The sequence below is a fragment of the Anguilla anguilla genome, chromosome 8 (genome assembly GCF_013347855.1).
Source record: "Anguilla anguilla isolate fAngAng1 chromosome 8, fAngAng1.pri, whole genome shotgun sequence".
In the NCBI taxonomy this organism is placed as follows: Eukaryota; Metazoa; Chordata; class Actinopteri; order Anguilliformes; family Anguillidae; genus Anguilla; species Anguilla anguilla.
In genome coordinates this window covers 19,756,168-19,771,102 of record NC_049208.1, presented here as the reverse complement: position 1 = coordinate 19,771,102, position 14,935 = coordinate 19,756,168, and the positions used below count along the sequence as shown (strand labels likewise).

The window sequence follows — 14,935 nt, the reverse complement described above, 5'->3', positions numbered from 1 at the left end:
AAAAAATAATGTTAATCAAATGATATGGTTTTTTTTTCTTTGTGTGTGTGCTGCCTGCTAATTTTGATGATCTACAGCATGGATGTTTTACATAGTGAGCTCCATGTTTGGGACATATTTTGCTTGATTTGTTTCTGCACAATTTCAATAATATATAATAATTTATTTGTAAATAACTCACATGCGGTTAAAGTGTACATTCTTAGCTTCTCTTATTTAAGGGTATTTACATGGTAAAAACACTTTGGTGTTTGGTATATACATTATATACAGAAATTACAGCACTTTTATACATAGGCTTTGATTTTAGGGCAGCATAATGTTTGGGACAAATGGCATCACAGGTGTTTCAGATGATTCAAGTGTGTTCAATTGCTTTCTTGGTGCAGGTATAAAAGAGCTTTCTATATCCAGTCTTGATTCTAGGGTTTTGATTGCCTTTGAAGTCTGTAGACATAGGCCAAACCTTAGGCTTACTGAAATAAACTGTTTGGAACATTATTAAGAAGAAAGAACACTGGTTTGCTCGGCAATCGCAAAGGGCCAGGTAGGCTAAGGAAGAACTCTACTGTTAATGACCAAAGAATTCTCACCATAATGAAGAAAAAACCCCAATCACCTGTCTGACAGATCAGAAACACTCTTCAGGGTGCATGTGTGGATGTGTCAGTGACTACTGTCTGCAGAAGACTTCACAAGCAGAACTTCAGAGGCTATATTGTGAGATGTAAACCACTAGTTAGCTTCAAAAACGTGATACCCAGGTTACAGCTTGTACCTAAAAGAGCCCTTAGAGTTCTGGAAAAAGGTCTTGTGGACAGATTAGACCAAGATTCACTTGTATCAGAGTGATGACAAGAGCAATGTTTGGAGGCCAAAAGGAACTGGCTAAAGCATCCCCCTTCATCGGTGAAGCACGGTAGTGGGGGTGTTATGGTTTGGGCATGGATGTGACAGGTACTAGCTCACTTGTCTACAACAATTATATAACTGCTGATAGCAACAGCAGAATGAATTTTGAAATGTACAGAAGCATCTTATCTGCTCAAGTTCAAATAAATGTCTTCTAACTCATTGGATGGCACTTCATCCTACAGCAAGACAATGATCCCAAACATACTGCTAAAGCAAGAAAGTTTTTCAAAAACAAAAAAAAACCTCTCATCACAGCAGCGTCTTCTGTTAATTTGGGAGGAAGCATGCTAGTGTAAGCATTCTCTGAAGCATGTCCAGCCATGGACATTTGGTGCTGGCATAGTCAGGATTGGAACCGGTTCTTTCTTTGTAATTTAGTGGATAAACCACTTAGGAGCTCTCTGAATATGGTATTTTCATACTGCATATTACTGTAGTGCTAAACTTCAGTGCTCTTGATGGATGATGTACAATAACTGTGGATTTTCGGGATGGGAATGTTACAATAGTTTAAAAAATAATAAAGCTTCCACACATTCATTAATGCAGAAAATGTCTCTTAAGCCCTCTAAAAATTCAGAATTTGCTCATTGTCACATTTTAAATGCTGTTTTTCATTCAACATAATACCATTAAATTGCCTTGATGATGGAAGTGGTGTCACGTAACGGGTTGGGGGGACCCAAACGCAGAGGGAAAAAAAACACAAACTCAAAAAGGGAAAATTAACAAAGACTTTACTTACATGACAGGGGACAAAAAAAACAGGAAACCAAAAGGCCACGCAGGGCACTACCAAAAAACACAAAACAGAAAACTCAAAATTCAAAACACACACAGAGCAGAACACAGGTAGGACAGAAACCAGGCAGGAACTAACAGGCAGAAACACACAGGCGGAAACAGTCACACACACAAGCAGGTCAAAACACAGGCAAGTAGACACATGTAAGTCAAACAAACACAAGGAACCAGCACCCGAGTCAACGGAACAAAGAACTTAAATAGACATGGGGTAACAAGACACAGGTGAACTCAAAAAACAATCAACCCAGAAAAGGAGGGGATAACAAGACACAGGTGGGAACAATGATAGAATAACGAGACAACAATAATACAACTAACAGGGGGGAGCAGGACACAAAACAGAAGTGCCGCCATCTGGCGGCCCAACAAGGGAAACACAGACAGGAAAACACAGAACCATGACAAGTGGCCTCTAAAATATTTTGTAGTTTAAGATCAATGCCAGCTGCCATTCAGTGCTGGTTCCTGACATTTCACTAATAATCTTTCTGCTGAAATATTGAAATGTTTTGTGAAAAATCTACAAACCAAAACTGAAATTATTCATAGACCCAGCATCCCATCCATCCATTGTGTGACCTAGGCTAAAGTGGTCCTCAGTGACTAATTAGGCAAATGGAATGTGAATAGACCATTTTTAAAGTCTATCAAGCAATATTCTCAAGTGGTGTTCATTACCTTGTCTATGTCTTAAATCAAGACCTGCAGACCAGTGATAGAATTCCACTTCTTACTATTAGGTCTTAATATTATGATTCAAACTTCCTTGATTTTTTTTTCAAGATCACACAAGATTTATCCACAAACAACCCATTGTAATTAGCCCTTACATCATAATTGTTTGGTTTGATCTTTCATTTTTTATAAATAGGTTCTCTGATGAAAATTTGATGTCATCAAGGCTGCTATGGGCAAATTTCAAATCTCATCTGATTGTTAACTGGTGAAAATAAAACTGGTGCTCTACCTCCATGTGTGCAGAGGCTCGTGTGCATAATCCTGGTGGTGTCCAGTTTTTGTGGTGTCAGATTTTCTCCCTCATCACCAGACATGGTAGCCACACCCTGCACTAGAGCAAATGTGGTGTAGAATGCAAGCATCACATTCCTGGTGACTGAGTGAGACAGCTTCAGAAATTTTTTTCTAAAAAGAAGAGGCTCAGCAGGCAAGCCAAAGCCAATAGGCTGGCACTCCACATTCTCCATTATAGATCAACAGACAAACAGAGGGTATGATCTCTGAGTATATTAATGCCTGCCTAACAGAATTACTAATGGAATTTATGAATCTAGCTACAGTGGCCTACCCAGGGCTACCCAGCTATTACACCCACAGATAGCACAATTAGAGACTGGGTGGGTACCTCATCATTGTGCCAGGGTTATTGCCACAAGTCACCATATTGTCCAGTCCTCTGGGCTTATCAAAGCCTGTCTCAACCATCGCTATTTCACCTCCTTGTTCCATGGGCCAGTATGGGGACAGAACATATCCTAGTCAGAGCTGGGAGGGTGGATACTGGGAGAGACTGTGGACGAGCAGAGAAGGCTGCTCCTTTTTGGCTCCTGTCAGTTGTTTCTGCTTCTGTGGCTCACTGGTAATTGGCACAAGTGTGCCTTGTGGCCATTGTCAAGCCAGACATAATAAAGGCTGTGCCTTTAGGAGAGGGACATTGAATGGACTCAATTTAGTCTCTGTACCACTCTGACATGTTTGATAATGAGTTTCTCAATTTATTTATTTAGTTTTGCTTTCTAACTTGTTTTATTTCATCAACCAAAGCCTGGAGAGTTTTGGAGAAAGAATGGAGCTTCAGTGGTACATGAATGTCGTTTTATTGGTGATAAAAAAGAGTTTCCTTGAACTTTTTCACTGCTGCAGTGAGGAACATAAAACAAGCAATGATTGACTACCCAGGGTCTTTGAACTATTGCTGATCTTTTGAAATTCCAAAGTACTTGAAAGCAAAAATGAGCGCATACTTGAAAAGGACTGTTCACCAATATTCACCCATCATCAACACTAGCTAATATGTTTCTTACAGTTGAAGAAAGACTGTGATCTTCAATTTCTGTGTGTTTATACCATCAGAAAACCATGTGTAAATGTTAGCCTAGCTACTGAAGACAGATGGAAACATGGTGAATTCTTGAAGCATCCTAGTTATTTTCTTCAGGCTCCTGTTCACAGAGATTAACCCCAGATTCCATTTATGTTTAAGGATTTTGTGATGGTGATAAACGCTACAATAAACTGGCAAGACATTGTGGCAGATTGGAATTAATTTGCAAACCAGGAAACAGTGTCATGTCACTCACTTTGGGGTCATGTTCTCTGCTGCCACCTTGTGGATACATAAATACAACTGCTATGACGATAACTTCTTACACAATGTAAAATAGTATGCAATCATCCTTGTCTATTTTTCCCAAGAAAACTACAAACCTGCAATCACAATCTTTGATCTGGATGGTTGCAATGTGTCAGAGGCTAGAAACAAAACAAGCACAACAGCTTTTGTTGGCAAATGCGCTTTCCACAAATGTCCTATAAATGAAAACAAATATTTTAAAAGTCCTATAAATGAACTTTGGATATGTGATAACTCTGTAACTGTATCTCTGTAAATGTTGCTGTAAATGTGTTGGTTGCATTATTCTGACAGCAGCTTGTGGAATAATATGAGTAAGGAACTCTAGCCTAACCCTAGATCAGTCATCAAAACTGCAAACAACTCTTCAGTTTTTTTAGTCAACAGGCTACTGGGTCTCACTCGGTAAAAGCGCTACTTGCATGAGTGAGGACCACAGTCTTGGATGGAATCTGGCCCTTGCCAGTGGCTTCACGTTGCTCAAGGGATACATAGAGATTCAGTTGGTCAGGATAGCAGTGTTCACTGCTCGAGCGACCCCTGTTGCCCTTCCGGGCGCCTGTGGTTTGTTCTCTGCGCACGCATATAATTGGGTCTCCTCTGCCCCCCACTCTGCACGTGTGCGGCTTGCGGCTGTGTTGTGAAAAGAGCATCTGGTTGGCAGCTCATGTTTTAAAGGAGAACTGCAAGTTGTCTTCACTCACCCAAGCCAGGGGCAAATATTACCATGCTTGCACATAGTTTGAGAATTACACATTCCAAGTTCAGGTAGGATTGGAGATCCATCCATTATGTATACCCGTTTATCCTGGGCAGGGACACGGGGGGTGCTGGAGCCTATCCAGCGTGCATTGGGCAAAGGCAGGAATACACCCCGGACAGGCCACCAAGGAGATGTCACATTTTAAAAATAAATAAATTGTCAACTAATTCATCCTATAACACAGTTTAAAATTGCGATTGGAAACCTCTCACTGGGGAGTTTTCAGAAACAGGCTGAAGTAGGAGATGGTCTTGCCTTTCAGATGTGCAATTAACAGATGCGACCCTTGACTTCCTGTGATTTGTGCAACAGCAGGACTGCAGTATGCAAATTAGGCTCTGACTATCCCCTGTGCCCGCTAAGACAGCTGAGATTCAAATTGCACGTGCAATGGCATGAATTTGTTTTCGTTGTCATTACCATTGTTTGGAAGGGCAAACTTATATACCATTCTGTGTTTGTCAGAAGGCGGAAAAGCAAGATATTTTCATCATACTTGATTTTTTGACTGATTTAAATATTGTAACAAGGGAATGGAATCAATCAATGTTTTTCATTAAGTCTTTTTTCAATACACAGCTCAGTTTTCATTAAAATGAATTTCCCAAACTGTGTTTGTGAGGAAAAATACTTGCACTTGATTGAGTTTTAAAATTAAAAACAAATTTGTATTGAACCTAGGCTGATGAAATCCAATCTGAGGTCAAGCAGAGTTCTTTCCCAGTTGGAAGAGCAAAACTACTTTATGAGAACTGTGCTTAAATTCAACAAAATATTGTATAGCTCCACAATTTTTAAGTGATTGACAGTAATGGAATATGGGGGGCGGGAATGTTTATGGACCGATATCAAGTTCAGGTTTGGGGACTTTAAGTCTTATGTTGTATGCATAAAACTCTATAATTAACTTCAAATGGCTGAATACCTCAAATCTAGATTAACATTGAATATTCAGAAATTATATATGTTACCCTTGTTGGGGAAATGTCAAAATGTTTTTTTTTTTTCTGTGATTAATTCGAGTGCAGCATACATCTTCTATATTGTGTATATTAATGCAGGGGCTGAAGAGAAAAATTAAGTTTTTTATCTTTTAATTCATTCATATCTGACATAACAGCTTCTTTTGCTGCACATTCCATTATGATGTTGAAATGCTAAACAGATACCCTTGACTAGTACATGTTCTTTATCTTATGATTTATCGATCTATGGCAAAGAAAACTGGTACACCATGTGTCTCCAGAGAGGAGAGACCCCTTCATACTGTACTTGAGTTTATTGGCTGACAAGGTATACTTAGAGGCCTTTCACCTTGCAAAAAGAAACACTGAAGAGACTGGTATCATGTCATGCCCTTTATTATGCAGTGCTCTGGAGAAAGCAGAAGTGCTGACTATAAGCAACCAGATTTATAGATGCAATCTAAATTTCTGTAACACTGACTCTATGATTTTTACCATTAAATTGACTAAACCATTACTCATTACTCAAGGTCATTTTACGTTCAATTTTCAAATTACCTAAACTTTTGGTTCACATTTCAATATCATCCATTTACATAAACTCATCCCACTGCATCAAAAACATGTTTAATCAGATCAGAACCTATAACGTGTTTCAAACATGAAGCTCAGCTAAAATATCCCCATTTTGGCATACAAGGGTTCAAAGTACATAGCTTCCTTTGGTGAGCTAAAAGAGTAAATTCTAAAACTACTACACCCAAGCCAACGACTACAACACCACAACGCTGATTACTGAAACAAATTCCGGGGTCCTACAAGAAATGGTGCTTTTGTTTGACAGAAATTACACAAAACTATGGCAGTACAGAAATATGGGAAAACAGAAACTAGCAGAGGTTCCAGACAGGTAATAATTTCATGGTAAAGAAAAATGACTGAATCCACTCCTATGTTTCTTTGAGCTAGGATGTATGTATGTTTGCATGTATGTTTGTGTCTGCATGTCTCTCTCTGAAAACTTTAAATTTGGGCCTGTCGTTTTAAACAGCTGATGAAAACTTACACTCCAGAATGGATGTTTATGCACTTGGTTGTCAAGTTAATTTTACAAAATTAAAATAACAAGCTCTTGCATATTTGTAACTTAAAACAAATACCGATTGTAAAGTAGATACAGTATATAGATAGATAGAATACTTCATTATCCCATTATCAGCATACAACATTCACGTTTACAAACAAACATTTATACCAAGAAACATACAGTAATTAACATACAATCATTTACAAAAGTGGTGGGCGGGATGAATCAATAAATACAGATAAAAAAAATGTAACTAAGGATAAATCATTTAAACATAAAGGTAGCCAAATAAATGATGGGAAAACTAGTAATACTGTTCTGCATTTTCTGTAAATTGGCACATAATTTGGAGCATACTCCCAACTTAAAGGGCAGTAGTGTAGCATAACAGTTAGGGAATGATGTGGGCAAATCTGAGTTTGCAGGTTTGATTCCCACTAGAGGCACTGCCATTGAGCGCTTCAAGTTATGCTACATTAGCAAATATCCAGCTGTATAAATAGATTGTATACATAAAAATATAAGCCATGTAAAACACTCAACTAAATGCCGAAACTAAATGCCGAAACGTAAATAAAAATTTCTTCAAGGCCAGCATTATTGCTGTTATAGCACACAGCACAAACATCAAAACCTTTAGCCATGTTTTTTTTTTTTTAATGCCATTTTTGGACGCACACTTGTTTTCTTGTGTTGGCTCCATTGATTGCACAGTGTTCTACTGTGCATTTCTAACAGTTACCACAGAACTGAGGACACTAGTAGGGAAAATGGTCATGCCTCATTTAAATAAACACCAGGGCTGCATGCTCTGTATTTTAGAGTGATCTCTGTACTCCCCCATTTGGCCATTGTAGGGCAGTGCAGTTAGGAGCCACCATGGAAATCAAACTTACTGAGCATTTTAATGAACATGTCTATTACTGTTCTCCATTACCGGTTCTGTTCTTCTAACATGGCTAAAAGGTTCATTTATGAAAAAGATAAGTCATTTAGCTCATTCCTGAAATGATCTTAATGTGATTGGCAGTATGTAAGCACAGCAAAGAGAAAAACAGCAATATATATTCCAAAAAAACTCAGTACAATGCAATATCTAAATGTGCATATATCTAAAGTATCAAATCTGTATAGAGCTGAAGTCCTTTATGAAATCACTCAATATTTTAGTATTTATATTTTAACATAATTTAACTTTAACATTTCATTTAGGTCTTCCTGTGTACTGTGTTGAGAACATTTACTAAGGTTGCCACAAATTCACTTGTGTTGTACATACAGTGGTGGATCTGTATGCATATCTCCTCGCTTAAATGTGGACTCATTCTGAAAAAAATTAAGTCTGTAATTGAACCAAATTTACAAAGTTGCTTGCAGGTTGCAGCCCCAGTTGGAGGTTAGTGGTGATTGAGATTAGTTTCTTCAGGTTCCTTCACTGTGGAGCACTATAATTGAGAACAAGAGCTGGAATTAAATGAAATCTATTTTCCATTATTAAGCAGGTTGCATGGAAAAATGTAATCTGTTTAAGTTGCTCTGGATAAGGTCATCTGCTAAATGCCTAAATTAAAAAGTAAAACATGCATAATTCCAAATTACAAGCATTTTCAAACAGATAACAGAAAATAGAATATTCCATGATTATATAAAATCATGTTGCAATAAATTATCTCGCTAACGAGTGGCAGCAGAATATCGAAACATAGTTCTGTCCCACTCCACAGAACGTTTCCAGTCCAGTCCACGGGTGCGACCCATTACTCCTCACCTCCTTTCCTCCACTATCCATTACCATTCGTGTTCTACCCAGCAAGTATGTGGAGGAAAGGTGGCGAGGGGACTAGTTCGAAGCCGCTCCACCAATATACAGTACCTCTGTGCGCTTTGCTCGTCTCCTTAAATATTGGGACACTGGAGGGAGGGCGGACACAAAGAGCGGTTTCAGGGGTACGGAGCAGGGGAGGTGGTAGTGGAGTAAAGGCGGATACATTTTACGAATATCGGGATGCACCCCTACGGTCTATGGACGCACCCATACAGTTAAGTGGACGCACCATCTCAGACGCGTGCAATGGGTTGCTATGGTTAACGCAACTTCCTGGATACGAACAGAGCTTTCTCGTGTATTTCCGGGATTTTCAATCGTATGAAGACAAGCGGACACATTAGATGGCTCAGCATCAGGTCTACTTTTCGAATTGGTAGTTAACGTCTGATCCTATAGCTCGTAAGTTAGCTATTATTACTTTATTTTTTAAAATATAATTCACCGCCATAGTTAAGTTAGGCGAAATGACAGATGACACTAGGCGAGGGGAAGAAGATGAGCGGGGTCCCGGTGCTGCTTATCAGATGTTTGTTGTCATGGAGGATCTGCTAGATAAACTGAAGCTTCTGGACTACGAGGAGGCAGTTCTGGAGAAACACAATATGAAAGCTCTCTCCAGGTATTGTGAACATTAGCTAAGTACAACCAAAACTAATTCAGAGCAATGTGTAAATAGCTATGCTATATTAGTCAGCTGCCTAGCTAACATTTTAAACGAATTAATCAGTATTTCCATCATAAAGCAGACACCCTAATTTCCATAACTACTGACCAGCTATCTAACTAGTTAGTTATTCGATCTCTTGTGTTACGTGAGCTGATGCAGTGTCTGATTAGCTAAAAAAATATGCCAATGATTATTAGCTAGCTAATGAACTTACGAATGGCGATGTAACATGTGCAATCCTATTAATGTATCTTTGGTCTTAGACATTACTTCGCTTCAAGCGCCTACATGACTTCGAACCCAGGCGAACAATTCTACATGTTTACAATCCTTGCATCCTGGCTCATTAACGAGGCGGGTAGACCGTTTGAGCAGCCGCAGGAATACGACGATCCCAACGCGACCGTGGCAAACATTCTTGCGGAGCTCCGAGCGTTTGTAAGTAGAGTGACAGTGCGAGTCCTCTTTATATGAATAAATGGTAATGATAATATTCAGTTTTCATTTAATTTATCTGAAGGCTGCGATGTGTTATTTTTCTGATGCACGACGTTTTGCTGGCTAAAGAATCCTACCTAAGAATGTCTTGTGGATTTAGGGTGGGAAGGTGGATTTCCCTCCTTCAAAGCTGAAAGCTGGCTCAGGGGAACACGTGTGCTATGTGCTAGATCGTCTGGCAGAAGAAGCTTTGAAAAAGAAAAGTTTCACATGGAAGAAGTAAGTGTACACCGCTCTGCTTGTAAATGGTATCATTGGCAGTGCCTCTAGCACTCATTATCACATTCAAGCAGTTGCTAGACGTGAGTTAGATGCAAACATGCAATGTTGTTAAAACCAAAATTCAGTATTATTGCATTCCATATGGCAGTTGGTAGGTGGTTGCCTGTACTGTAGTCTCTATAGTCTCTATAGTTTTTCTTGGCTCAAAATAGGGCTTAGATGGTGCCTTTACGTGACAGCAACTGTGATCGGTTTGGGTTTACGGCCGCTGTCAACTCGATGTGTTTGTCTTTTTGTATGGCCACATTTAGAATGTAAAGGTCTGTAAAGTGTTGAAGGGACCACCACAATGCATCGAGATGTAGGCTATTTAAAAATTAAACGTGACAAAAATAAAGAAATGGAAAGGGGGGGGGGGGGGACATATTGTATGACATATTGTAATATGTCATTTTTGTCACTGGTGTTACTTGTACCTTTGTATATTTTTATTTCTCAGTTAAATCTGCATATAAAGGCAAAATAATGTAGTTTAATGATAATACAGTAGAATCCACTTGATTGCATTACGGATTATCACATAATTTGGGCTATTCCAGACCGTGCTATCCCACAGAGGAGCTGGAGGAGGATTCTGTCATGGAGGATGATGCTGAGCTCACGCTGAGCAAAGTGGAGGAGGAAATGACTGTGTGTGTCACATGCATCACACTTCTGCTATAAAGTAGATTAAAAATAATTCTGTTCTATCATAGCGTCTTTGGGTTCACATGAACTATAACATGAAACTTTTACAAATTTTCAGCAATATATATTCTCATATTTTTAATTGACAGACATCATCAACAGACACACTACATTAACAGTGTAACCCAATATTGCATATTGACAAATAAATTATGCATAAAAAAAGTGAAAGACCTTGACCAATAATTTGCACATTAAGGTAAAGGTAAGTAACATTGTCCAAAACCAAAAAGGAATGCTGACAGGGCGTTTCTTGCCATGATTTATCTTGTGCACTTACATAGGAAAGAAAGCATGGATTATTTAAGCTAATGAAGTGAATGCACTGTTTTTGGTAAGTCACTGGAGAAAAGGCTATATTAACTGTGAACACTAATAAGTCTGTACTTTCCCCTTTAAAGGAAGAACCTGATGACTATGAGGAGGATGATCTCATTGATCTTGATGCACTGAAGGCGAGGACCAATCAGAATGTGAGTTTATAAGCATATCAAGTTGGTTATAGAATGAACCAAAATAATGTGATTTGTTGCCAATATCAAGGTAAAGGGCCAAGGTAAATGATTCATTCACCAGTACTACTTCTCTCTACTGCATGGCCTCTTGTTCAACCGGGGTCCTACCAGAGGGCTCACTCAAAGCATGTGTACTGTAAAAAGGTCTCCATGCCTGTGCAACCAAACCACTGCATTTCAAGTTGCTCTGGATGAGAGTGTCTGCTAAATGAATGTAATGCCATTTAATTAGACGGGTTTACTAACTGATTCCAAGAAACATAACTAATATGAACACCTTTGGGTAAAATCCCTAGAGATGATTGTCTTATTTTTTGGTTTAGGAAGTTAATGGATCCTCAAAACCTGAGGATATTTTGGAGTCAAACACAGATGCGGCCGAGTGGAATCTGGAAGTGGAGCGGGTTCTTCCGCAGCTGAAGGTGACCATCAGGACGGACAACAAGGTGACAACTGCCCTTTGCTAATGGGAATTTTGTTAGCCAGTTCTGACACTATAGCTCGTAAATCGGATGAATGCAGTTATCCTTTTATACTGTACGTTGCTATGAATAAGTGATATAATACTATGGTATAGTTGGAGTTACAAGCAATACATCTCAATCTACATTTCCAGGACTGGAGAATACACGTTGATCAAATGCACCAGCACAAGGAGGGCATTGAGTCTTCACTGAAGGAAGCCAAGGTACAGTGCAGCCTGGGTGTTCAGACCGTGTGCTTCAGAACACAGCGTTTGGCTGCATCTGCTCATGACCCACACTGTTCTCCAGGGCTACCTCAACAAACTGCAGGAAGAGATCAGTAAGACTTTGGAGAAGGTTGGCAGCAGGGAGAAGTACATCAACAACCAGCTGGAGCACCTTATCCAGGAGTTCCGCTCTGCGCAGTCCAAGCTGAGTGAGGTAGCAGGCCCACCGAACCATCCCGGGGCAGAGGGGTGTATGAAGTGTTAAGAACACTGGGGTTAATTGTCCTGATGACCCTAGGACTAGGTCTCTTCTCACTTTGTCATGGTGGATGAAAACGAGACCCATAATCAATTCTTAGTTCCTAAATGAATTTGTTGTATCTGTTTCCAGGCCAAGGAGCGCTACCAGCAAGGAAGTGGCGGTGTTACAGAAAGGACAAGAGTCCTCTCTGAGGTCAGAACCTTCTGACATACCAAAGTTCCATCCCCTGAAGCTCATGGAAAAGTCATGCAATGTGCTCAAATATCCCACTGCCACATTGAGAGAAATGCATCATTTTCAGAATTCACTAGTTTGATTTCATTTTCTACCAGCCAAGTATAGTAGTTGTGAACAGTGTGCTGATAAGCAACGCGTTAGCTAGCTTGCCAGCTTGAACATAATACATTGCCCCCTAACAGAAGTCTTTGGTGTTTCCATTTAATGCAAGAGTATCCATATACGTGTATCTACACAGATGTAAACTATTTTTAAAGCAATTTGACTAACAAAACAAACTGCCCGCAACACCTTAAGTGTCAGGCTAATGTTACAGGAATGTGAAACTTGAAAAAAAATAAAAATAAATGAACCTAATTGGAGAGAAAATGGAGGAATAAAAATGTTGTTATGGTCCTGTCTCTCTAGATCAGTGAGGACCTGGAAAAGGTGAAACAGGAGATGGAGGAGAAGGGGAGTAGCATGACAGACGGGGGTAAGAGACTGACTGCATACAAAGTGCACAAACGGTGGTTGTGTGAGGAAAATAAAGCCGAAAGAAAAGTGTCAGTGACAGTTATGTGATGCGTTTTGTCTCCATGGTTCTTTCAGCCCCGGTGGTCAAGATCAAACAGAGCCTGACCAAACTGAAACAGGAAATCGTTCAGATGGACATCCGCATGGGCGTGGTGGAGCACACACTGCTTCAGGCCAAATTGAAGGAGAAGTCAAACATGACCAGAGACATGCACGCTACCAATATCCCTGAGGCTGCCATTGGTGGATATTAATGTATGAGTACAGAATGTTCAAGCTTTATTGTATTCATAGTTGTTGTATTGTAAAAGTCATAATGTTATATTATGTTTCATTATTTATCCATATGTAGCCTTTTGTAATGCAGGGCAAAAAGTGTGTGTGTGTGTGTGTGTGTATGTGTGTGCGTGCGCTTGCGTGTGTGCATGTATGCCTGTGGGCTATATTTATAGGTTTGTATTTTTTTTTTTTTACATTTTTTTTTTTTTTTTCCAGGATGCTAAAGCAGACCTATGTGTACTTATCAAATAAAATCTCCTCCAGCAGCACTATTTTTCCACTGGTAATACTGAATATACATGTGAATGCCTATATGTGTATGCATACAGTAACTATAGCATTTCTGGGCTCTACCACTGGGTAGAAATAATACAAATTGGTTTTCTATCATGAACTTTCTTAATAAAAGATGACAAAAATGATTATATGGTATGAGATTTTTTTCTTTTTTTGGAATTATATGTGAATGTGAATTAAATGGAGAGCTGTTCTGATACATTAGGTTTTAACCAGATACAACACTAGAGGTCACAGAGTGCTTAATGAAAAGAAAACTCATTTGGATGTCAACACTCCTAGGAGATGCTTATGCTTGCCAACCATATATGTGAAACATTGTCTTTTTCTTGTCAATGTGTCCTTTATATGTGGAGAACCTGGAATTACAGGGCTCTGTCTGCAAAATGTATATTTCTTCAATATGAAACTTTTCTGGATTTCACATGTAATGCACAAATTCACCTGAGAGGTACTAAACAGAATGATTCAAGATCTCGACTAATTTGTACATTTGTTAGATGGGCACACTTGCAAATAGAACCGTTTATCTTTTAAATGACCATTTCAGTTCTGTTAAATGTGGCTCTCACTGAAATTATCTCAAGTCATTTTGAAGAAGTGTTTGATAAAGTCAGATTTATTTCTTCCAGGTGGCATTGGATATGCCATCTGTGAGACTTATGATAAGAAGCATTTGTTTTACACATTTAATATTTACCATTTTAAACTGACAATAAAATAATGAAGTGAAGGCAACTGCATCAAAAGTGGCAGCTCAGCATTTCATAAAATTTTAATACTGTAAACTTTTGTTACATCCATTTTGTCACATTTTTTAGATTTTAATCTTGCTTTACCAAGGCAGACTGGTCAACCAAAAAAAAATGGTATGAACATGAAAGTGGCGCACAGTTTCACCTTATGATTATTAATGCTACTCTATTATCACTTACAAGAGGAAAAAGATTCAATTGAGTCACTCTTGCTATTAATAATAAAATTAATAAGAGTAGAATATATTTATACATTTTTATTTTTTAAATTAAAAATTTTAACATGCTTTTTAAAGTATATCTTAAATGAATGGCTATTTAATTAGACCTCACAGTGTGTTATCCCTTAATCTAATTTAGCTGCAATTCGGAAGTACTTAGCAAAATGGCTATGCCCTAAATTCACTGTCTGTCATGTATTGTCTGGAACTTCATGCCAAAAGTGTTGACTGCAGCACACCCTGGGCAAGTAATATGAATGCTACTCAAAGGAACCGCACGGGGGTCACCCAA

At 38.8% G+C, this 14,935-nt stretch overlaps 1 protein-coding gene across 1 annotated transcript; it reads left to right on the top strand.

Annotated features, from left to right (window-relative positions):
- The first annotated feature begins 9,000 nt into the window (after window positions 1–9,000).
- On the top strand, window positions 9,001–13,792 carry ift57 (intraflagellar transport 57 homolog (Chlamydomonas)). Its single transcript, XM_035428292.1, has 11 exons — window positions 9,001–9,355; window positions 9,667–9,841; window positions 10,002–10,120; window positions 10,723–10,813; window positions 11,272–11,343; window positions 11,709–11,831; window positions 12,002–12,073; window positions 12,159–12,290; window positions 12,468–12,530; window positions 12,984–13,050; window positions 13,167–13,792. The coding sequence occupies exons 1-11, from the start codon at window positions 9,201–9,203 to the stop codon at window positions 13,343–13,345; spliced, it is 1,248 nt and encodes a 415-aa protein (XP_035284183.1). The 5' UTR covers window positions 9,001–9,200; the 3' UTR covers window positions 13,346–13,792.
- The last annotated feature ends 1,143 nt before the right edge of the window (window positions 13,793–14,935 follow it).

Bases quoted from the DNA above. Each gene is read 5' to 3' on its own strand.
- ift57 (XM_035428292.1), top strand. From the start codon at position 9,201: ATGACAGATGACACTAGGCGAGGGGAAGAAGATGAGCGGGGTCCCGGT. The intron at 10,121-10,722 runs GTAAGTGTACAC...GGGCTATTCCAG, and splicing joins AAAAGTTTCACATGGAAGAA to ACCGTGCTATCCCACAGAGG. The intron at 11,832-12,001 runs GTGACAACTGCC...CTACATTTCCAG, and splicing joins CCATCAGGACGGACAACAAG to GACTGGAGAATACACGTTGA.